At 39.0% G+C, this 23,677-nt stretch overlaps 2 protein-coding genes and 1 long non-coding RNA gene across 4 annotated transcripts in view; 1 reads left to right on the top strand and 2 right to left on the bottom strand.

Moving 5' to 3' along the window:
* Nucleotides 1-52: 52 nt before the first annotated feature.
* On the bottom strand, nucleotides 53-4,255 carry Mrpl16 (mitochondrial ribosomal protein L16). Its single transcript, XM_046445673.2, has 4 exons — nucleotides 4,072-4,255; nucleotides 3,701-3,766; nucleotides 1,970-2,118; nucleotides 53-803 (listed from the first exon to the last, which is right to left on the bottom strand). Exons 1-4 carry the CDS (start codon nucleotides 4,124-4,126, stop codon nucleotides 318-320), a joined length of 756 nt encoding a protein of 251 aa, XP_046301629.1. The 5' UTR covers nucleotides 4,127-4,255; the 3' UTR covers nucleotides 53-317.
* Nucleotides 4,238-23,677, top strand: part of LOC124093275 (uncharacterized) — a 54,467-nt gene continuing 35,027 nt past the window's right edge. For both annotated transcript variants that reach the window (XR_009226886.1, XR_006851898.2), the window contains exons 1-2: nucleotides 4,238-5,274; nucleotides 6,038-6,127. This is a non-coding gene — a long non-coding RNA (uncharacterized LOC124093275). The remainder of the gene's footprint in view (nucleotides 5,275-6,037; nucleotides 6,128-23,677) is intronic.
* On the bottom strand, nucleotides 10,492-22,978 carry Cblif (cobalamin binding intrinsic factor). Its single transcript, XM_046445668.1, has 9 exons — nucleotides 22,900-22,978; nucleotides 22,043-22,219; nucleotides 20,997-21,110; nucleotides 20,467-20,607; nucleotides 18,757-18,938; nucleotides 15,419-15,596; nucleotides 14,109-14,310; nucleotides 12,182-12,300; nucleotides 10,492-10,670 (listed from the first exon to the last, which is right to left on the bottom strand). Exons 1-9 carry the CDS (start codon nucleotides 22,976-22,978, stop codon nucleotides 10,609-10,611), a joined length of 1,254 nt encoding a protein of 417 aa, XP_046301624.1. The 3' UTR covers nucleotides 10,492-10,608.

Raw genomic sequence — 23,677 nt, 5'->3', positions numbered from 1 at the left:
AGGGCGGACATTTTAAGTCAGACTTTCATGAGTGATGAAATGCGAACATCTGTTTCATTCCTGAAGACATTTATTTCACAATCCACGAGAACCAAGAACTTTGTTTTTAATAATCATTCTTAATTTCTTAAGGGATTAAAGGTGACCAATGAGAAGTTATACCCTCAGGTTACACTCTAATTTAAAAAAACAGATAACACACTGCTTCTTAGATATAACCTAAGACATACCCGGAGTCTTTAATGGTCAGGCTGTAGAGAAGAAAAGTGCAGATCCCCCTCTCAGCAGCTCACGTGCATACATTCCTTGTGCTCTCACTACACCCGTTCGGGCATGTAGAATTTGCCCCAGTATCGCCCCTTCTGGGTCAAGTCATATGGGCTCAGTACTTTCCGAATCCCAAGCATGTTGGCAGTGGCTATACGCTCAAAGGTCCAGGGGTTTTGGTTGTTACGTTCTCTTTCTTCTTGATCTTTCCTCATCTTCTCTAGGGTCTCACGACTCACAGACTTTGCTGGGAAGGGCAACTTGTGGGCAGCCTGGTTCAGGAAATGCTGTACCTCTCTGAATTCACATCGCCCACCCATCTCGACTATGAGGCGGCCAGCCTTCACGGGTGTCACATAATGATCAATGGCACCTTTGCCTCCCCCCATGCGCTGTCCAATTCCTTTGCGGGTAATGGGCTTGAAAGGGGCTGGTACTCGCCATATGGCAAACATATTCTTGGGGTCCATAGAGCGGTTGATTGTCAGGCGCATCATTTCAAAATGGCCCCAATGGAGATAACCACCTCCCAATGCCTAAAAGTAAATGAGAGAATTAGAAACACATGGGAACTTAGATGTCTTTAGTGGGTTTTATTATGTCTCCCTTTTTTAGAAACCATGCCTCAAAGATACATATGAAAATGTAAGTTCTTACTAAGAAGTACCATGGAGGAAAAGACTAGCATATGGTAATAAAAGAGTATGGTAGACCCATTCCAGTGGTAAGCCAGGGTAGGCCTCTGAAGAAGTGACATTTAAAGCTGAGGACAAAATAATAAAAACTATTTAAGGCAAGAGAATGAGTTCCAGGTAGAGGAACAGTTTATGTAAAGACCTGACAAAGTGAAGAGCTTGCTGAATGGGAGTAAAAGTCAGGGTGGCTGGAGAAGTGGGCATGAGGTTCTAAGAGGTCAGCAGGGGCTATTCATGCAGGCTGATGAACTTTGAAATGTCTCCCTGCTGGATGAAACAAAGCCCAGTGCACCTGTTTGTACAGCTACTCAATTAGTTTTTATGGAAGTTACTCAACAAATAAAGGAACAGCTGCCTCATAGCTGAAGTTGTGGATAGTTTTATTTTTACTAAGAGTCTGAAGATATCTCATGGTCTGGCTGGGCAAATTAGTCTCTCTCCTGCTTTTATATTATGGTAGTTCCCCCAACTCCTTCATAGTTTCTCTTTCTGTGGTTTCAGTTATCCACAGTCAACCACAGTCTGAAAATATTAAATGAAAAAATATGAAGTAAACAATTCATGAGTTTTTAAATTGCACGTTGTTTTGAGCATCAAGATATCCTTTTCCACTCCATTCCACCTGGACATGAATTATCTTTTGTCCAGTATGTAACTGTGCTAATTAGGCCATCTATTAGTCACTCAGTAGCCCTCTAGGTTATTAGATGCACTGTCATGGTATCACAATGCTTGTACATAGGGTTCAGCACCATCCATAGCCTCAAGCATCCAGTGGGATACTAGGAATGTATCCTTCATAGATAAGGGAGAACCACTGTATTTTCATTCTACATTTAAAAAGATATATGTATACAGGGTACCTAGTAGCCTCTATACATCTGTTTAAAGGGCAGCTAGTATGTGGCATCCCTGTGAGGCACTTCTAATACAGACTGGAGGAAGAGACTAGAATTGAAGACTTTGAAAATTTTGTTTGTTTTTAATCTGTAGCTTCCTTCACTCACCAAAATTGCAAAATTGCCTTCTGTGAACTCAGTAGCTTCAGTTGAAGGTCCCCGTATGTCACTCAAATTTTTAGGTTCTCTTCTTACTTTTGGCACAAGTGGTACCCTTTCAACAAATTTAAGCTTGGACTTTTCAGGGATGGAAATATCTAAAAGGAACACAGACAACCAAGAGTAAGTAAAGCTACATATCTCTAGAAAGAGTTATAACAGTAAATGGTAACTCTTAAGGAGTTACCTTTGGATAATAATTCCAAAGAAATATTACATTCTTCTTGTGAATGCATTTAGTAAAACTGCATTCTTCCAGCTATTGACAATGGTTAACACAATTGCTTCTAAGTCTTTGAAGATAGCAAAGTTTTAACCTTGAAGCTAATGTGCATTTTTTAACCCCACTCAGGGGTTAACACCTATTAAAGGAACTGTTTGGAAATCATTATTTCTCTTAATCTTCACAACACTTTTATAGCCTTGGTATTTTTTTTTAAACATTTAACACACATAAAGGTCAGTTAACTATCTGAAAGTGAATGCATGAGACAAATACATCACTATCACCCAGGTCAAGAAATATAATTTAAGGTAGAAAGTGTTTTTAATCTCTAATTTATAGATGAAGAACCTTAGGCCTGGAGATGTTTTGTAATTTGGTCTAGACTATCCAATTAAAACAGCAAAGCCAGACAATATGATTCTTTTTTAAAAAAATAGTTTACTGCATCTCTGGATATTAATGGGATAAAAGCATATTTTATTGCATATAAAAATAACTAAGTTCTTCATCTCTGCCACGTTTTTGTTGGAAAACTTACAACTTAGGAATCTTATCAATCAATGTACTGTCTTTGATATATGTAGAGGCTGTTATGCTGAGACCTGCACAATTCCTAATCTGTGCCCCAGTGTACTGGGTGAGGTTGGATGGGCACAACCTCAGACCAGACACTTGACTTCTTTATCCTCTTTCCTTGGCAATTTGAGGGGTAGGGAATCAAACATCTTGTCATTTATGTAAAAAAAAATCTGAGTAGTAAAACAAGTATGGCTCCATGATGGAATCATAAAACAGAGGAGACCTCAAAGAATGATATTTGATATAATTATCAGTGGAATTATAAAATTATCACTATTCCAGGTTATAAAAGCTGCCTCCCAGCTTTCTCATGCAGCTAGAAATGAACTTGGTAATGCTTTTGACTGCAAGTCAGTATGTACTTCCCAGAACATAAAGTGGTTTAACAATTACACGTTGAAGACCTTCAGATAGCCACATGCCTTTAATTGTTCTGAGATTTCCGTATATTAAAAAAGAATGGCAAATTAGTTTACAAAACTGAGGCTTATTGTAAACTTTTATATTTAATACATTAGCACTTTACATAATATTGTTAAATGATTGCATACATGCAATCACCTTTGGAGAGAACATCGAAAGTCCAAATTTGAGGCCAATTAGTTTTGGCTGATTGGACCATGGGCCACATACCAAGAATAGGCTATAGGGGAACCACCCACTGGCTTTTTGCTCCATTAAGAGCAGGGAACTTTTATGGCCCCTCGTTATTTACCTCTGGTGTTTAGAACACCGACAATATAGTATGCCTTCAACGCATTATTTACTGAATGAGTGAATGGGGACAGATGGCACAAGGACACCCAATGTCTTCTATTTTCTACTGGGTTCCATCAGAGAAAAGACCAAGAGGAAAGTGATGGACAAACTCTCACCTTCAAAGGATGGCACCGGAAGCAGAGTCTTTAGGCCAGCACTGGCGGGCAGGGCTGCCCTAGGATCTACAAAAACAAATAAAGTTGAACGAGGCGACAAAGGCAGGGCCAAAGGTACTTTTAACATCGTCTAGAGGGTTCCATTGAATGGGCGCTCAGGCTTCCCTGAAGAAGTCAACCGGGAGCCACCCCGCCACATGGCTGTGCCCCTTTGGTACGGAACCCTAGAGCGGAGGTGGCGGCGGAAAAGGGCAGCCCCCAACCAGCCGTAGCTAGCAGTTTTTTGGATTTGGAAGAGGCAACACTGGAGGGCGCGGGGGGGCGGGGGAGAAGGGGGAAGTCTTCTTTAGGGACCCAAAGGGACTTCTGACCTGACACGGACACCCGCAGGAGCGGCGCACTGGCGCGAGACAGCAGCCTCCACATGGTCGCGGGCAGCCAGGTTCCCTCCGCTACCACCACAGTTTCGTTCTCCCGGGTCCGGAGCGGCGCCTTAGCGCCAAGTTCATGTGCTCAGGATACTGCTTAGCCCTACCGGAAGTTGTGTCCACGCAGGTCCACTCCGCACAGAGTCCCGCCGGAAGGGAAGAAACCCGAGCCCGGGAGCTTCGTTCCGGCGCTGCTGTCTGCGGGTCAATATGAGTCTCGTCCAGCAACTTGCGCGCGTTTTCTTGGCTTTGTGGCGGTATTCTACCCAATCCCGCGTCTTTTCCGAAGGCGGAAGGGCTCTGAGTGTTCTCCTTTGAGTACCTCACCGTTCAATCCTGGGGTTCGCTTAGCAGTCAGCTCCTTACTACTTACTGCGTTACGCCCCTTCTCGAGGGGAACCCTGGGGAACCACCTTAGGAAGATACCAGGGACCGGTCTTTGGTTTACCGTTTAAGGGTCTTGCAGTGTGTCAGACGAGGACATCCTGTTGTATTAGTCCTCCCAACAATTCCCCGAGACGAGTAAGTCATCCTTGCTTTGCCGATTCCATCCCTAGAGTCAAAGGATTTGCCTTTCTCGGGGTCACACCACAGAAAAACAGCCGAGTCAGGATCTGTGAGCCCAGCGATCCCAGGGAAAGGACAGTAGCTTAAGTTAGTCAAGTTACGGTGAAATAACGTGTCACCGTTCTGGGAGAGTGTTGGGTCAATTATTTTTACGAGCCCGAAGCTGTCTAATAATTGGAATGAGAGAAGATCCTTATCCAAGCTCCTAGGACACAAATGGGATTAGCAAATGGAGACTGATGTCTGTTGTGCTTAAATCATAATAAATCTGCGTGTCGCCTTCCCCTGAAAATTAATGTCTCAAGTAATAGCAGCAGGTAAGACTCGTCATGCCTGTGGAAGTATTGAGAGGACTCTATTCACAGTTTGATGGACCTGCACGCTGAATCTGTGTCCAAAGAGTTAACAGACTTTATTACATCCACCCCATGACCTCATTTTAACTTGATTACTTCTGTAAAGACCCTGTCTCCAAATAAGATCACATTCCGATGATGGATTGAGGTTTAGGACTTGAGCACATTTTTGGGGGACACAATTCAGCCCACAACAGATGCCATTCCTCGGAAGTCACAAATGGTGAGAGATCACAGGGGCAGACAAGATTTTCCTTGACTGATAAAAGCATTAAGTGGGGGAAATAGACACCCCTTGCCCATTTTGTTTTCACTACTCTCTACCTAAAGCAGGATTGAGCTGGGAGAGGGTAGGAGCTCTGCCTTTGAATGGAATTCATAGTTAAGAATATTACACTTTTGGACATTTTAGGTACTGATATGAGAAAGTTTTCCTTGACTAAAAGTAAAAAAAACAATTTTAAAGTTTAATTTTAAGTTGTGGAGTAATGAGAAAATGGCAAGACACAGCAACAGAAACCAGCCTCACAGAGATGGTTGGCTAAAAGTAGTACACTGAAGTTGATTTTCGTTAGCATTTTCTAAGTCCCATTTACTTTAATTTACAAATTGGTTATAGATTAGTTTTCCTTTTTAGAGATGACTAATATCAAGCTTTTTCTCATGTCTTTGATTTTACCCCCCCCCCGCACACACACACACCTTTTTTTTTTTTTTTTTGCAATACTAGGGATTAAACCCAGGTCTTTTGAGCATACTAGGTAAGTACACTATGTCTAAACTACATCCCCATTGTAGTTTTTGCATTTGCAATTTGCTTGCTTGTATGTTTTGTCTATATTTTAGTCATACTGTTCATATTTTTTCTTATCAGTTAAAAACTGCTTATTATTTGTTAAATATATTATCTTCTGTGTGGTTGTGCATATTCCAATTTTCTTTTCATTTTTGTCTGCAAAATGACTTAGTTTTTTTTTTTTTTAAAGGTATGACCATTTCTTTTTCTGCAGTAAGATCTTCCAGGAATTGTACCTCTGCAAGCGTTACAGATTTTATTTTACTGACACAAAATAATGGTATGTATTTATGGAGCATGATGTAATTTTTTAAATTAAAAGTAAACCCTTCTCTTCATCAAAAGAAACCATTAGAAAAGTAAAAAGGGGAACCCATTCACAGTGCAGAAAATGATATTCATAACACATATACAACAATACATGAAAAATTGCTCAACATAATCAGAAAAAGGATAGACAAGGGAAAAATGGGTAAAAACCTTACTTTACAAAATTGTCAATCTGCTGGAGTTAGGTCTTTTATAGACCTTTATGCATGTTAGCAGTTGACTTTATCTTTTTAATTGATGTTTTAAATTGGTGCATTACAGTTGTACATAAAAGTATAATTGATTGTGACATGTTTATGAATGCAAATGACATAATTTGGTTTATTTCATTCTGCCGTTCCTCCCCTGTCCAATTCTTCCCCTTTCCCTCTCTGTTCCATTTCCTTTACTTTACTGTTCTCACCTTTATTTTCATGAGATTCCCCTCTCCCCTACTTTTTAAAATTTGTTATTTATCTCTTAACTTCCACATACAAGAAAATAGTTGACCCTTGCTTTTTCCCCACATCTTCACCAACATTTACTGTTGCTTGTATTCTTGATAATTGCCATTCTGACTGGAGTGAGATGAAATCTTAGAGGAGTTTTGTTTGCATGTTAACACTTGATTTTATCTTTTTCCTCTAATTGCTAAAGATTTTGAACATTTTTTTCATATATTTGTTGATAGGTTGTATTTCTCCTTCTGTGAAGTGTCTGTTCAGTTCCTCTTAGCCCATCTATTGATTGGGTTATTTGGTTTTTTAGTATTAAATTTTTTGAGTTCTTTATATATCCTGGAGATTAGTGCTCTATTTTAGGTGTAGGCGGTAAAGATTTCTCCCATCTGTACATAAATGTTTATAGAAGTTCAACTCACAATAGCTAAACTATGGAACCAACCTAGGTGCCCTTCAACAGATGAGCAGGTAAAGAAAATGTGGTATATATACACAATGGAATATTATTCAGCTTTAAATAAGAATAAAATTATGGTATATGCTGGTAAATGGATGGAACTGGAGAATATTATGCTAAGCAAAATAAGCCAATCCCCCAAAACCAAAGACTGAATGTTTTCTTCAATATGCAGATGCTAATTCGGGGCGGGGGCTAGGGAAGAATAGAAGTACTTTGGATTAGAGAGAGGGGAGTGAAGGGAGGGGAGAGGAGAAGGGATAGGAAGGATAGTAGAATGAGTCAGACATTAATACCCTATGTGAATATCTGATTATACGACCAGTGTGATTCTACATCGTGTGCAACCAAAAGAATGAATAGTTATACTCCATTTATGTATGATGTGTCAAAATGCATTGGAAAAAAATTCAGGCTTTACCACTGGTGGCCAATAGAGGTCACAAAAGTTCTTTTTATAGTCACTGCAACTTAACCTAAAGCATTAAAGAGCACACACATGTGATTATGAATGGAGGGGGCTGTTACTTTTAATTCTTTTTTTTTTTTTTTTAATACAGCTAGTGTGTTTGGGTAGGGAGCTTTTTATAAACAATATACATATCTTCAGGAATACAATTCTTAAACCTTTTCTGAACTGAGAGAATTTTTGAGATGTTTCTAGGCCAGACTCCCCATTTTATAGATGAAGAAATTGAGTTTTTAGTTAATGAGAATCTGTCTTGTCCAGGTCACTCAGCTTACTTGCTAGCATGTACAGAATGATTGCTAAAAATATTTTGATTCCATGTCCAGATTTCTTCTCACACCATATCTTCAGGCTATTTTTTTTCCAACTGGAAGTTATCTTTTCTGATCTGAAATAATCAATATATATTTTTATGCCAGGAACTGTGCTAGTTGGTGGAGATATATTGTGGTTCTTTCTCGTGGCACTGTGAGAATGTGTGAGTAGGAATAGTAAAATAGAAGAACCTTGGAGGAAATGTCAGGTTTTCCCCTTTTAGATACTTTCTGTATATGTGCATCTAGTCTTGATTTTTTTGTTTAGGTTTTTCAGTAATTTTGTGCTACTTTCTTTTTTTTAAAAAAAAAAATCAGGGATACTAGTCAATCCCCTGATTAACTGTTTCTTCTTAGGTAATTTACTAGTGCTAAAGGACCAAAAGGTAGGAATCAGCGACAGAAGACAAGAGCGTCATTGCTTGGAAAAATTCTTAAGCTGAATAATTATCTCCAAAGGAATAAGAGTAGAACTCTTTCATCTGTGAGATAATGACAAATGGAAACCAACTAGAAAATGCATTGGCAACCTAGAAAAGACCTCTGAAATGTCTTGAAAAATCGACGTATTTTATAAACTAAATTTATATGACTTCCTGTCTCAAGTACTCACAGGTGAATATATTTCACAGTATTTTCACACTTTTCATTACTTATAGCAGTCACCTTATTTTTATAGTGAATATACACATGTGTACATTTTAAAGCACTTTGTCAAAGCAGAGCTGCAACTTGTGATAGATTCAACTCATTCCTCTGCTCCCAGTCTTGCCAATACACACACACACACAGATACACATACAAACACACAGGGTTTTTTGGTTGCCCAATTTATTGTTAAGCAAAAAAGGTGCTTTTGCTTAAAATATTTTTCCTAGGTTCCAGTTGCTCAATTATGTGTTAAATAGCCAAAACTTAGAAAACAGTAAAACAACAACAAAAAACAAAACCTCCAAATAACTAGTAATTGTATCAAACAGAGCCACCAAAACACTGGCATGGATGATTCTATAATGTTGTATAGTCTGCTTCATTCACTTGGCTCTATATCATGAATGTCTTTTCAAGTCAGCAAGTATTGAAGGTGAATTATAGTAACCTTTAGTATCCTATTATGTGTCCTATTAAAGTTTGTCTGTCCACGACCCTATTGTTGGATGTATAGATAGCCTCTACTTTTTTCATTTATGTACATTACATGATAAGAGAGACACTTTATTCATCATTCCTGAAGTTTCCTTCTATTACAATGACTGTCCTGGCATTTTTCTGGGACAGAGTGATTTACTTAACAGGTGCGTTGGGGATGAGGACCTGGGTCTGTGTGGTTGGTTCACATCTCTTTCTTCTGGGAGCCACACTGTTACCAGTGAGCAGTTACTTGTTTTTAAGATGCCAGGACAGGAGGACTGTGGCTGGGAAATTCAGTCTGTCTCATGCTGGGGCTCAGTGTCAGGCAGTGCATTGTGACTGCACCTAAGTGTTGTTCTCCAACAGTCACAGTTGATATTTTGATTCTTGTGTATCTTTGCGTCCTCTTATGATTCTTTTCTTTGCATAAATTTCACAATTGGGATTTTGTGTCAAGTTTGAGTACAGTTGTTGGCCCTCAATATCCTCAGGGGATTGGTTCCAGGACCCCAGGGATTCCAAAATCTGTGGATGCTGAAATCCCTTATATACAATAGTGTGATATTTGCATATAATCTATTCCCATCCTCCTGTATGCTTTAAATCCTGTACAGGTTACTTATAATACCTAAGACAACATGAATGCTGTGTGAATAGTTGTTAATGCTATGTTGTTTAGGGAAGAAGAGTTGGTACATATTCCTTACAAATTCAACTGGAAGTATTTTAAATCTGCAATAGGTGGACTCTGCAAATGCAGAGCCTGTGAATATAGAGGGCCAATTGTATATTTTAGGCCTTTTAATACAAATTTTTTATTCTCTAGAAAGTTTGTACCAGTGTTGACTCCTATAAGCAGAGGATAGAATTATTATCGTCACATAATATGTTATATATTTTTATATTATATGTTGTTATAAATATGAATTATATCTATATACTAAATATATAAAATTATATAAAACATATATTTTGAACCTGATTTTACCCAGAGCAAGTAATAGAAACGGAAGGGGAGTTCTGAACCATCTGAGAGTTTTCATATGAAACAATTTTGGCCATTTCATGTATATTTGCTGTACCTACAGGTGTATGTTTATATTAGGTGATTTGAAAAGGAGCATTTGGTACTAGAAACACAAATAGGACGTTTTAAAAATATATCATGAGAGGCATTGGGACTGAATTAGAACAAGATATATTCCATGATTTTATAGTTATGTCAAAATGGATTCTGCTGTCATTTATAACTAAAAAGAACCAATAAAAAATAAAGAAAAATAAAGTAAAAACATATCATTTGTAGAATAGGGAGTGCATTATTTAGTTAATCAAGAAAATCAGAATGATCTCCAAGAAAAGTCAGCTGGACCCTTCCTATCTCCTCAGGTTTAAGTGAGGGCTGGTGGTCATTTTATTGGGAAACGGGACATTTTGTTTTCATGAGTCAGGAATGTTCAGACTCTGGAGAACTTTGCATCATTTATTCCACAGAGTGTTCTTTTGTGTTTTCACCAGAAATAAGAATAGCATAGGTATCCATTTTTTTTTCTGAAACAAAGTGGAAAAAATTCACCTAGCCTTTGAAGATGTTCAGTAGAAACTAAGCTCACCTCCTTCTTAATACTGAGTGAAATTGGCTGTGATGTGCTCGTTGTTGAAGGGAATATAGTCAGCAACTCCTGGAAAGAAAAGAATAAAATGGGGTCATCATGGTGCATGTAATCACCCCTACTTCCCAAATGATCAGCCCATTAAATTTATTTGAGGCATAAAATAACCCTAGTGAGAAGTGGGCACTTTGTTAGTCTGGAAGAAATATGGAATTGGAATTTGGGGAGTTCTTGTTTCTAGTTTCCAATTTGGTATTTTGTGGAGCATGTCTTAAGATGTGCCAGCCTCTTTTTCCCCCACAAAGAAAATTTTGTTAATAATATTTTCTTTGAAGGGTTATCTTCTGGATTAGAAATAGTGACTGCTGGGTGCCTCATACAGGACCCAACACATAATAATTAAACAACAAATGGTAGTTATTATTAAAATGGCTTATTTCAGCCAAAATTAGGGCATTCAAGAAGTATTTCACTTTTTTGGGGGAAGATTTTGTAAGAAATAGGGATGGACAGTGGGTTGAGAATTTTGTCTTTTAGGACAGGGAAGATAAAAAATGACAGCATCCATTATCTTCCAGGTGCATCATTATCTTCCAGGTAGTTCAGGCAACAGAAACAGTGACAAGTTCAGGCCCATTTTTTTTTGAATCTCAGAGACCTTTCCCTTTGTCATCCTTCTCTCAGAGAAAGAAAGCTATTGGTAGACAGAAAAATTAGTCTAATATTAGTTCTCAGGGCAATTTTCTGAGATAAAAGAGGTAGGAGAATTGATAATAATAATTACCACTTTTGAATACATGTCATACAAAAGGCCCAGTACTTAAATACATTATTCGTAATCTGCACAGTAACTTAAGAAATTGTTATAGCCATTTCCATTTTATAACTGTGGAGACTGGTCCAGAGAAGATTCATCACTTGCCTAATGCATGTCTTAAATAAAAGAAGGGGATTCTTGCCAAGGCCTGTGCAGCTCCAGGATCTTTGTTATATGCTATGCTACAGTCCTACAAATTCTGACTGGCCAGATTTTGTTAATTATATGACAGATGCTAAGAACAACAGCTTTCCCATTGTGATACTGGATAACAAAGCCTTCTTATCAAGCCACAGCCTTAGCACTGCTGTGACTTTGGCTTTCCATCGCTCTGCATGTTGACAGCGAACATTAGCTTAACCAGGTAACATCATCTTTAGACAAAACCATACACCAGTGCTCTTTAAGTTGGAGACTAACTAATGTTAAGGTTTTGCTGGAGTGTGAGTTTGGAAACCTGGGTTTGATTGTCTTCTTTCTCACATGCTAGATGCCTGCCTCGCACAAGTCCTTTTAATGTCACTAAGATTGTTGCTCCCACTGTAAAAAGAGGGCCACTAATACTTAAAGAGTTAATGTATCTATATATATATATATGTTTATGGATATACATATCATCTATATTTATGTAATTACTGTATAAATTATTATAAATACATATGTAGTCTCACATTTATTGATTAAATGAATGAACGAATGAAATAAAATAATGGATGTAGCATCCCAACTACAGAAGATATGCTCATCCCTTTTCTTCTCTCACCTTCATTCAAAGGTGTTTTGTCGCTGAGGAATTGCCAGTATGTTTTGTGATTAACATTTTCAGCAATATTGTTGATGGAAGAGACAACAAGGCCCCAAGATGTCATTGTGGTTTCAAATCTAAGAATAAAATAATACATAATTAATACCTCACTTTAGGTCAGGCAATAAGTGGAGGTAAGATGAGGGGACAGAGAAATTCTGAGTTCTTTTAAAAATCAGATAAAATCCTGCTTAAAAGAAAAAGATGCAGATGACTAATGAATATGAAATCAAATGAAATTAAAATGAATGGATTTTTAAAATCAAATTTAAAAAGTGTAAATGCCCACAATGGGTAAAAAATTACATGAATGATGGAATGAATATCTGAGATTGTATATTTGAAAGTTATGAAAATAATATTTTTCAATAATTTTCAGCAAAATGGGAAAATAAGAAATAATGCTAAATGAAAATATGGGATTCATATTTTATAGAAATATCTGTTCCACTTATAGGATGATTACAACTGTTTATAATATGCATAGAAAAAACAAAATTATAAAAAATATTAACAGTGGTTATATTGTGAACGGACTGTAGATTTGTTTTCTTCTTTATGCTTTTTCCCTCCTAAATTTATTATGTATATTTATTATATTTACAATCAGAAAAAGAAAAGTCAGGCAACATTAAAGCTAAGCTTAGAGAAGAACAGTATATTCAGAAGGTTTGAAAATCAATCTCCTTTTTTCTTTCCATGAGTGGGCACTTTCCCTTGGCTCATTCTAAACAGACTTACCTATTTTTCTTTATTGTTTTCTCTTTGCAAACTATAAGCATTCCCCAAAGTTTAACTTTTTCCTCCATGATTTATTCCTGTATTCTGCTCTTCCCTGACAGGAGAGTGGAAAGAACATGAGCTTCAGAGCCAGTCACATCTGAGCTTAGCTCTCCACGCTGCCAGTTACGCATTATGTGATCTTAGGAATGTTCCTTAGTAACCATCTGTAAAATGGGAAATATTAGAGCTGCCTCATGTTTTTTGGGGGGCATGTGTCTGCCACCCACTGCATAGTTCCTTAACTTTGTCGTCTCTATAAGATTATTTTCCGATCTCTTTTGCCTATCTTGGTGTCTTTTTCCAAGGACTTCCTCTAAATGTCTCCAGTGTTTCAAGTTGGAACACATATTTTTTAAACCAGTCTGGTTTTTTTCTGGAAGATATTATTTTTGACACTCCCATCAATAGTTTTGGGGCATTCTCTTGCCTTCCACTCCCTGTCACTGCACAGTCTTCCTTGGTGTGGTTCATGTCAAGGAAGTTCACCTAGGAACTTCCTTGGTGTGGTTCCTAGGTGAGGTAAATGTTACTTCACACTTCATTACTGTAGCTATCATAGGTTTTGTGCTTGCCTCCTCTTCTCACAGTCCAAGGACCATTTTACAACACGGGTCTCCTTACACAAAAACTTGTAATGCTTATCTATAATATCTACAATATGAAAGCTGATCTCCTTAGCCTGGGACTTCAGACTTTTTACACTGTTATTCAACCTAAACACTTAATTTAGCCCTGTATTCTCTCCTCTATGAACACTAGTCTATTCACTAACCCCAGATTGTGCACTCCTATCTCAAATGCTTTGTTATAGCACAGATTCCACATCTTCCTAAATAGTACCTAGTTGTTGGGGCCCAACAAAGCCATGGAGTCTGAGTCTTCTAATCCACAGTGGACTCTCCTTGACCTGTATGACTTAACATTGACTCATTTGACTTATATTGACATGTATGATTTAAATTTTCATGAGCTCCTCAAGGGGCTATTATAAAAGCATATTAAATTAGCAGAAGGAATACAAGTAAGGATACGGAAGAGAGAGAAAGAGAAGGTATTTGAGGGCAGGACTAGGAGAATGGCAAGCAACACTCACAGCACTCACTTGAACATGGAATTTTTGCGCTGTGCTTCTTCTAGGACAACCAGTAACACTGATCCATTTCTCACACTAACTGGGATGGTCACATTGAAGAGCAGCTCTACCCCTCTCAGCTGGTTGTTTATGGTATATGTGACAGTGATATTAGATGCTGAGGTTGGGACAGGGAAAGGGTAATTGGGTAGAGTTGGTTGCGCCTCATGATCTGTGAAGAGTGAAGATATAAAATACGTCAAAGTTTATGGGGTTTCTGTGGTTGGTGTGAAGTCTGTTACTGACAACTTATCCCAGAAACATTTCAAGCAAGTAATAAGTTTCAGACCATTTAACAAGGTACTTGGACAACTAGTGTAGAATCCTGGCAAAGACTCTATGGCCAACTTGTTAAAGTTGGGAAATCATTGGGAAACAGCCCAAGGAGTTAGGTGAGTGTAAATATTCAATATGGTTGGGAACAGTTTTCTTAATTTTGGTCTCTGTAGATTCTGTGTTGAAATGGACAAGAAGTTTATAATCTCTTCTTAGGAAGTTAATTTAAGAGAATAATATTTTATGTTGGTATTTGACTAGAAAGAAGAGCTAGAAATCCATACCAGTACTATCTCTGGAGTATACAATTTTAATGAAGGATCCCTACTTTCTAAACACACATTTCTTCAATATTTGAATTTATGTATTTCTGTATTGTATTTATGATTGGATAAAATAAAGATATTTCAAATTAAAAAGTAGCATGCTATGTTTCCACTCCATCCCTTTGGTGTTCTGTGAGCATCAAGCTTTCATAATTAGATGGCTAAAATGTCAACTCTTTTATCTTAGGCCTCCCAAATAAAATCAATAATTGGTCATCTTTTTTTGCTTTTGCACTGTGTATGGATTTAATTTCTATTTAATATTTGTTTCATTATTCCAAATATTATAGTTTTTGTGTATTTGTCTCCTACTCTGTAAAAAGCAGATATGATAAGATATGCATAATGTTTGGCGGTACATTTGTCAAATGAATGTGAAGCTATTTGGTTGTTCAGACTATAGCCCTCCCTTCTCTAGCATCCCACAAAATGCTTTGTCCAGAGTTGTTTTCAATAAATGTATGCTGAATGAAGTAGACATGGGGCTGAATTCTGAGGTTTGAATGGTATGGCTGTATGCTAACATATGCTTTTGGGAATTTTAAGACAGATGTGGCTCTCTTCATGTGGGAGGAAGACATACAAAGCCTACATGCCACTTAACTTTGACCTACATTTCATCTTGACATAAGGTGCTGACTTATGACATAAGTAGAGGTAGATATTAAGAGTTCTTACCAGGACCACAGGTCACTTGGGGTATATCTAGGTATGTCTTGTCTTTCAGAGAAGGAAGGATTTGGGCAATGGACATGGGGTTTTGGAATTTCCCCTGCTTAATCTCATCCAGTATTATATTCATAGTCTTCTCACAGTCCCACTTCTTGTTAGGTTGCTCAGGTGTCACTGAGAGGGCCTGGGACAAGAGGGAGAGAGGGGAGGAAGAGAGGAACACGGGGAGAAAGAGAGAACGAAAGAGAGAGAGAAAGATTAGGTATAGCTTTACTTACATGCCTTGTAAGGGATACACAGCTCTGGGAACTATATTTTTCTTCCTCAGTGCTACACTTCTACCACTTAGCGCAGTATCTGTCACATATTAGTCACAAAACAAAGACCGGTGAGATGGTCAGATTCAAGGAACACCAGTAGGGCTGCCATATTTATGAGCAGACTTTGGGTGTAAAGTGAGGGTGAGAGTGGGCAAAGCCAACTCCATTGGGAGCTGTGATTTAGAAAAACCTGGCCATATACATGTAGCCGACTTCCCTTGTTTTGTGTTGTCATGTGCACCCTCGGGTGGACTTTCCCGATGACTGGTGATACATGAACTATTTAATCTTTCTCTGACATATAGGTAGTTGGGGAGAGAAACACTTCTTTTTCCTGTTGGGGTTTTTCAGCTGGGACTGTGTGAGTGCACACTGAGTCATCATCTTCCTGAAATACTTTGAAGAAGCCATGTAGTAGGGGAGAATGAGGGAAACCATGCTGAGATGAGAAAAAAAGGTGGTCCATGATATCATGGTTTGAACCCTTTATTCTGATTATTCCTGAGACCACCTAATGTAGCCTTGGAATTTCAAGTGTATATGATATTCCCATTTTTTTAGCAAAATGATTTGTAGTTCAGTTTACTGAAAAATGAGTCTTGATTAACAGACCAACCAATTCACTTAACATTGTTGAGTTTTTTATCTAATGGGTTAAATAAAAGCATAATTCCTGCTTGACAATTTCAAATTGACATTTGAAATTCTATGGGCTAATATTTAAAAGGATTTTGTAATGTGATGTACAAACTATCATTACCACATTCCTTCCTTTACAGTTGTGCTGGCTAGGGCCACCAGAGCACGTTAAAGGGCTGGGATTGCTGATGACTGGTTTGCCTGGAGCTGGTTATGGGGAATGGAAGAAGGTAGAGATGAGTCAGAAATGGTTCTCTCAGCTAGAGAGAGTGGTATGGACACTTAGACAGTTGTGACGTGTATGACCATACTGTTATCTTTGGCAAGCATGAACCATAGATCTTGCTGCAGGTGACTTTACAAAGCAGTTTGGTTTAAGAAGTATCAGATAGATACTCCTCAGTAACAATATCCCCCCAAATTCTGCTAAGTAAGAGTCACCAATGCCAATACTCTATATTGTTAAGCTATTATATGTCATTAATAACTATCATGAAGGGGTTTATGAGATCCCTTATCAGTGTAAGTTCTATCTGAGGAAGCTTAAAGTGATAGCATTTAGAGAGAAATGTTGGAACAGAGGAAATGCCTTGAGAGTGCCACTGGGAAGGGAGAGGGTAGCTTGAGCAATGTGAAGGGAATCATCATCTTGGAAGAGGGAGAACAAAGGCTAAAAAGATTTAATATTATTAGCACTGCTGTTCTTCTGGGAGAGACCATGAACAGTGAGCGAGCGTGAAATTGCATCTGTGATTTTTTTTTTTTTTTTGTACATCACATTTCTTTTAACTTAGTTGCAATTTCGCTATTGTAGATAAAATGAAATTCCAAGAAATTCAGTATTTGTTCAAGATAGTGGGAAGATCTGGGATTCAAACCCAAGTTGTTATAGCTGCAGAACCCTTTGATCTCAATACCAGAACATTTTAGATTAGATGGAGGTTATATATTAGATATCTGCTGACTTCAGATAGAGTCACTGCCTGAGTAAACTCCAGGTGGGCAGCGTCTTAACTGAGAAACCCACATGGTCTGTGGTGTTTGGGTTTGGAGGAGGTCCTGCCTTTCCACAGGAAAAGCTTTAGTTCCCAGGTACAGCTTATCAGAGTATAACTAACAGATGATAAGATCTGAAACAGAATTCATAAGGCAAATTTACAAAATAAACACTTCTCTATCAGGCATTAGGTTGAAGCAAGATTATTTTAGTTGAGTCATGACTTTCTTCCCTCTACCCCCACCAATTCTTATGCTCATTTCTTTCAGACTACCTGTTTTCTTTCAAGGAGTTTTCTAGACCTGAGTACTGGGGATTCTCTTGTATGATTGACGCAACCATGGAAAATATCCAGTGCTTTGTATAGTGACAGACTCTTATTAACCATGACATGAAAACTGACTTGATTCTTATTTGTCAATACTAAACATTGGAATGGGAATTTGTTTTTATTCTTATGTTTAACATTAACTGATTCTTAGGTTGTTTATGTCCTTTACTAATTTTTAATGTCTGGAGAATACCAATATCAGCATTTATTTTCTCAGGAGACAGTTTCCTTTTAGTAGCAGTCCAGAGCTAGATTAGGTTTAGTGCTGGCATCCTAACTCCAGCATTCTCCCTTTCCTGACTTGGAGAGTTCATGTGCAGCTTTTCTCTTAATCCCATAAGATATTTTGAGACTTCAGAGCATAAATTTCTCAGTATAGATCAGAGGATTTAGCCACAGGTGGCTTTTTAATATCCTGAGTACATCTGCATTCCACAGAGGATGCTGCCTTAATCAACTAGGATAGGGAGAAGGTGTTGTCGGAGCTATCAAGCAACATCTTACCAAACCCAAGTTTGGAAATATATACTAGGGAGTGTAGGACTGAGTGTGGGCTTGGTAACAGATAGACTGGCTCTACCATGTATGAGGGAATTTTTTGAGTCAATTTTAGATTATTTTCATTAACCATTTAAAATGAAAATTGACCTTTTTTGGATCAAGACAAAGGGCAAAAAAGAGCATTTGGCTGGCAAGATTGAATCAGAAAATTCAATTTTTTTGAGGACCTGATTTAATATTATTATGTACACATCAAACTTTCAATCATTATTACTATGACTAGTAAACTTGTCATTTCTTGAATTTATTTATTTCATTTTTTCCCAAGGAAGGAAAATAAATTCATATAGGTTTGTTTTCATACTTTATCTATGAGATAAGGGAGAATTAACACTTACCTGCATTTAACCAGTGGAGAAACTGAGGCACAGGTGCCATTAGAAATCTACTTCAAAGTTGGGCTTTTCCAGAGATGTCAGCAGACATCTGATCTCTTGATCCTACAATCTGGGCTTATTGGCTTGGACTCGATCAAGGGCATCCAAGACGTATTTACCTGCATGGCAAGGCCAGTACTGTAGATGTCTCCAATGATGCCATTGTCTTTGATCCGATTGCTGATGTTCTCCACAATATTCTTTAGTACCTGACCAAACAGGGCTCTATAGCTTTCATCGGAACCTACAGGGATCTTGTTGTACATGCAGGTCAGAGCCAAGGTTGCCACTGCTCCCGTGTCTGTAAATCACAGAGGGGACAGACCTACCACCATCATTGCCACCACTGCATTTTGAACAGCTAACATTTACATGTGCTCATGGAGTTCTAGTTACATGATTTCACTTAGTCCTCAGGATAATCTGTGGAATAGGAAACTGTACTTAACTTCCTTAAGAGATGGGGAAATGGGGGGTCTGAGAAGTTAAATAACTGCCCAATCCTACACAACCAGTAAGCAGCAGGGCCACAACTTGAACCTAGATCTCTGCACCTTTACAGCTCATACTTTCCATTAATGTAGACTGGTGGTATGTTCAATCCCATGCTTTTTGTCCAGTTTTTATCTTTCCAAAAATCCACCATTTTTGAAAATCTGACCATCACCACATTTCAGTGAAGTCTTCTCTGTCAGTTGCAGCCTCTTTTCTGAACTCATTTAGCATTTGTTGTTTTGCCTGTTCTGCGATTTCAGCACCCTCTGCTGTGTTTTGTGGCTGTTACGCTCTGTGAACACTTGAATGATGGGAACTTTGCATCCCCCAGAGCACTCGGCACAGGGACTTTGCCATTATTAGTGTGTGATAAACCTGTGTGGACTGAATGAGGAAGCTCCGATGTGACAAGACCAGAACAAATGGAAAACTTGCCAGATAACATTTTTTTATTTTACTGATCTTTTCCTCCTACCCCAATCTCCACCTGAAAGTCATGTAACTTCATTCCGGGTGATAGTGTTATTAAAACCCAGAGGCAAAGAAGTCCAGAGTTTCTGGATTGGCTGAGATGCCCCAGAAATGTGTGAAGTTCGAGGATGAAAAGGGAGATGCGTCTGTTCTTGATCCAGAGAAGGGCCCAGAGTACATTTACCTGCTTGTTGATAGAAATTGATATTCGACAGGTTTCTGATGAGGCATGAATAAAGGGCAAAGCCTGAGATAATGCTACTGATGAGAGAGTGGCAGAGAGCCATGACGGTGACCCCTACAGAGAAGAGATCATTACACCCTGAGGAATGTACCAAAGAAGGATGTGCAAGGAGAAAGCTTCCATGCACTAGCAGCTGAAAGCTTTCAGAATGAAGGAATAAGATGGTCCCAGTGTTTCTTGAGGCCGGGAACATTATGGGTTAGACAGTTGCTATTTAATAGAAAGAGGATATTTGGATGTAATAAGGAGAAGCATTAGGAAAATTGAGTGTGGAAGCATTAGCAGCAATTAAAGATGGTGCAGGGCAGGGCTGAAGCAATGCGTCACTTTGGAAGTAACCCCTACACTTGGGTGACATGTTTATTGTTCCCAGTGGAGGTTCTGTAGCTGCTAGACATTTCAAATATAGTAACATGTTTCTACGTGTTACTATCTCCCCTTCCTTCATTATTCCCTAACTCACATATCCAACAAACTTTGCTAAATGTCTCCCGTCTGCACAAGCTTGCATGGTTCTCAGGTTCTTCAAGGTCCTTACTTCCTTGTCCAGCTCCATCACTAAGCACATTGTGCCTGTGATGTTCTCAGCTTAGGGCAGTGTCTGATGGTGGCCACTTACCCACGTTGAAGGGAGAGGTATTGGACAGCAGGGTCTTGGCAAAGCGGACTGCTATTGGCAAGGTTGATTCTGAGTTCTTCTGGCACAGTGCCAAGATTGCCAGACTGGGCCCATAGAAAGCTGTCACTTGGTCATTAGGGCCTCAAGAGGGAATAAAGAGTCTTTGTTAGACTAACATTCCTTATGCTCGAGACATTTATGAAGAAGGAAAAACTGAATTTTTAAAATAGAACACTTCTCCCTAAAGAAAGAGTATCGGCAAAGGGTAACTTCAGTGTTTTTCAGAATATCATCTGGCAATTGAACAGAATAAAAGGGATGATGGGATGATGCTGTTTCCAATGAGTGTGAACAGTCTGTTGACTTTCTAGTTTTTTTTTTTGACTGAGGAGTGAATCTGGCACTGGTGGAATTATCAGAGAAGGTGACAGTGTAACTCTCCCCACCTCTACTCTTTTCCTTTCTGGGTTTAAAATTTTCAGGAAAGAGACTCTGTGCTCATTCTCCCCTCCCTTCCCATGAGGTCTTACTTGAAGGTGCCCACTTCTCCATTTGCTTTTGCAGAACTGACACTTTACTCCCAGGGTCTCGGCAGGAGGAGGTGAGGGCCATAATGGTGAGGGCGAGCTGCCCAGTGGTTAGGTCTGCAGAGGAGCAAACAGAGCAGTGACATAAGGCATCCTCAGGGGAGGGATCACCAGGGGTAGGGCTGAGCATATCCAGGTCATTTTGATTTTTTAAACTTATGTACTCACATAATTTTTTGATATTTCTGAAGAAATATATATGGAAAAATACTTAAGGGAGTATTGAATCTAGTATCTTTTGTGTGATCCATGACTCTGCCAATAATCCCTGGTATCTAGTTTAAAAAGCAGCAAGAACACTCACACAAGTTTCTCTATGAAAATATGGAACTGCAGAATAATTTAAAATTTGTTATTGAACTTGGGCCTTAAGGTGACTCCTGTGAGGTAGGCAGAAGAGACATTGTATTGTCATTGTCATTGCTATTAGTTGTGGCATTATTGTTATTAGAGGGTGAGGTGAGATTGAGTCACATTCAGTGATTTGTTCAAGGTCACAGAGTAGCTGGCATGTGATGGCTCATGCCTGTAGTACCAGTGACTCAGGAGGTTGAGACAGGAGGATTGTAAGTTTGAGGTCAACCTGGGAAACTTAGACCCTGTCTTAAAAAAGGGCAGGGGATGTAGCTCAGTGGTAGAGCACTTCTGGGTTCAATCCCCAGTGCCCCCCCCCCCCCCGCCAAAAAAAGAAAATAAAAGAAAAAGAAACTCAAACTCAAGGTCACAACTGGTAAGTGGCATATTCAGAACTGGAAGCCTGCTCTCTGTGCGTCTAGTTGGGAGCTCTTTCTGGTTCACCGTCTTCCTCCATTAATGTTCTCACTTCACACACATTTCTTTCCAGGTATTTATCAGTGTGTAAGGAAAAGTGATCAAGGTACAGTCAAAGGCAGCATTCAGGTGGTGATGGGGTGACATAAAGTTGGTATCTGAGAGTGGCTAGTGGTGTGTGTGATTGTGAGGGTGGGCAAGGGGCTCACATATCTCACCCGCAGTGTCACTGGCCATGAGCTCATAGGTCAGGAGCTTCTGGGCCTCCAGGTTGTAGGTCCCAGCCAGATTCATGGCAATCAGGATGCTGGGGTTTGGGTAGGCTGATGAGATCACTGAGTTCTCCATGAGTGCTTGTAGGCCATCAACCCAAGGCTGTTGTTCTGAGGGGACAGCTGAGAAGAGAAAAACTACTTATCAAACCTCTTTCCCTTATTCTCTCTCCTCAGAAACATGATTCCCATGTGTTTTTTTTTTAATAGAAGATTTGATTAGCTTTGGCAACTTAAATAATTGAAGAGAAATGCAGAAAACATTGATTTTTTTAAATGTAATTTAGTCCTTAGATTTTCTTAAAAACTCACATTTGGGGTTGTAAAAGTTATTTTTCATTTACTATGTTTAAGTGATATGGCTCATGGACATTTCACATGACTTCTGGTAACTTCTTAAAATTACTGTTTGCCTTGCATCTATGTTCACCCCACTCTTCCATGAAGAATATTAAAGATTTGGGACAGTATGTGTCCTCAGTCATTACCAAAACCTCCCACTACCTCCCTGGTAGTGGTACCAGGTCTCAATGGCCACTAAGTGTCTGTCTTGTAGCAGCAAGCATCATTCCTGCAATAGTACTTCAGCTCATCTTAATAAAAAATGCATCAACTTGGCTCACAAGTTCTTTGAGTCAGGAATGATGAACAGCACACACTTGCACCCTGACTCACCCACTTTGGAACTCTTACAGTGATTGCTATTCCAATCACTTTCTCATCAGCAGACTTTTATCTGAGGTCTTTGCCTCTTCGCAGGGTAACTGCTTCCCTGGCCATCTCAGAATAAACAGCATACTCACAGCACAAGCTTCGGGTCTGGGTACTAGTCCCAGCCATAGCCCAGAGAAGGTTTAGGAGGTAGAGGGCAAGCCAAGCCATTTCACTCTCCTGTCCTGCCACGTTTCCCTGTCCACAGATACCAGTGTTTGCAAGTGGAGTGTTATTCTACCTTCTTTTATATACGCTTATCTTTGTAAAACACTCTGCTCCTGACCCAGCCACTCCTAACTACTTATGCTGACTTTTCCTGATATAACCAATTTCCATGGCTTATCTATGTTTACCCACTGTATAGACCCTCCATGGTGTCTGAAGGTGACTTCTAGGTAGTACAGTGATACAGAGAATTGGGGCTAGGTGTAACAAAGACAGTGACAAGAAAGTCGCCTTTACCAAGTTTCTAGGTCATTACATTAGAAAGTTTGGCTAATGTGTGAGTATAAAACAAGACTTCTATTCCTTACTGCATCAGTCGAATAACCTACTGAATGTTTATCTGCAGCCACTTTGTTGAGGTTTGGTTGATCTATGGACATGAGCTCATTTATGGTCCAAGGCCCCTTTTTTGGTTCTCAGGTGGGGATCTTCCAGGTGAAGTTTGGCTTTATGCAATTAATCAAGTTAACCTGGACCTGGTTCTGGCCCAGATTCTTTGAAGATTTTTAAACAAGACCTCTGTTTCATAAAAAAAAAATTAAATTTATCTTTCTTTACCTGGGGATGACAACAGTCTCCAACACCCAAGCCCTTCAGACAAGTAATTAGATAATAAGGCATCAGTTAACTAGATTAAGTATA

Source organism: Marmota monax, unplaced genomic scaffold (genome assembly GCF_021218885.2).
Source record: "Marmota monax isolate L192 unplaced genomic scaffold, Marmota_monax_Labrador192_F-V1.1 WCK01_AAM20220418_F8-fsc00038, whole genome shotgun sequence".
In the NCBI taxonomy this organism is placed as follows: Eukaryota; Metazoa; Chordata; class Mammalia; order Rodentia; family Sciuridae; genus Marmota; species Marmota monax.
Note: the sequence above shows the minus strand (reverse complement) of the source record. Positions and strands in the feature narration are given on the sequence as shown.

Bases quoted from the DNA above. Each gene is read 5' to 3' on its own strand.
- Cblif (XM_046445668.1), bottom strand. From the start codon at position 22,978: ATGGCTTGGCTTGCCCTCTACCTCCTAAACCTTCTCTGGGCTATGGCT. The intron at 20,608-20,996 runs GTAAGACCTCAT...TTCCCTCTTGAG, and splicing joins GGAGAAGTGGGCACCTTCAA to GCCCTAATGACCAAGTGACA. The intron at 10,671-12,181 runs GTGAGAGAAGAA...TTTTCTTTCCAG, and splicing joins CAAAACACCTTTGAATGAAG to GAGTTGCTGACTATATTCCC.
- Mrpl16 (XM_046445673.2), bottom strand. From the start codon at position 4,126: ATGTGGAGGCTGCTGTCTCGCGCCAGTGCGCCGCTCCTGCGGGTGTCC. The intron at 3,767-4,071 runs GTCAGAAGTCCC...TTGTTTTTGTAG, and splicing joins CCTGCGGGTGTCCGTGTCAG to ATCCTAGGGCAGCCCTGCCC. The intron at 2,119-3,700 runs GTGAGAGTTTGT...TGTTCCTTTTAG, and splicing joins TCCGGTGCCATCCTTTGAAG to ATATTTCCATCCCTGAAAAG.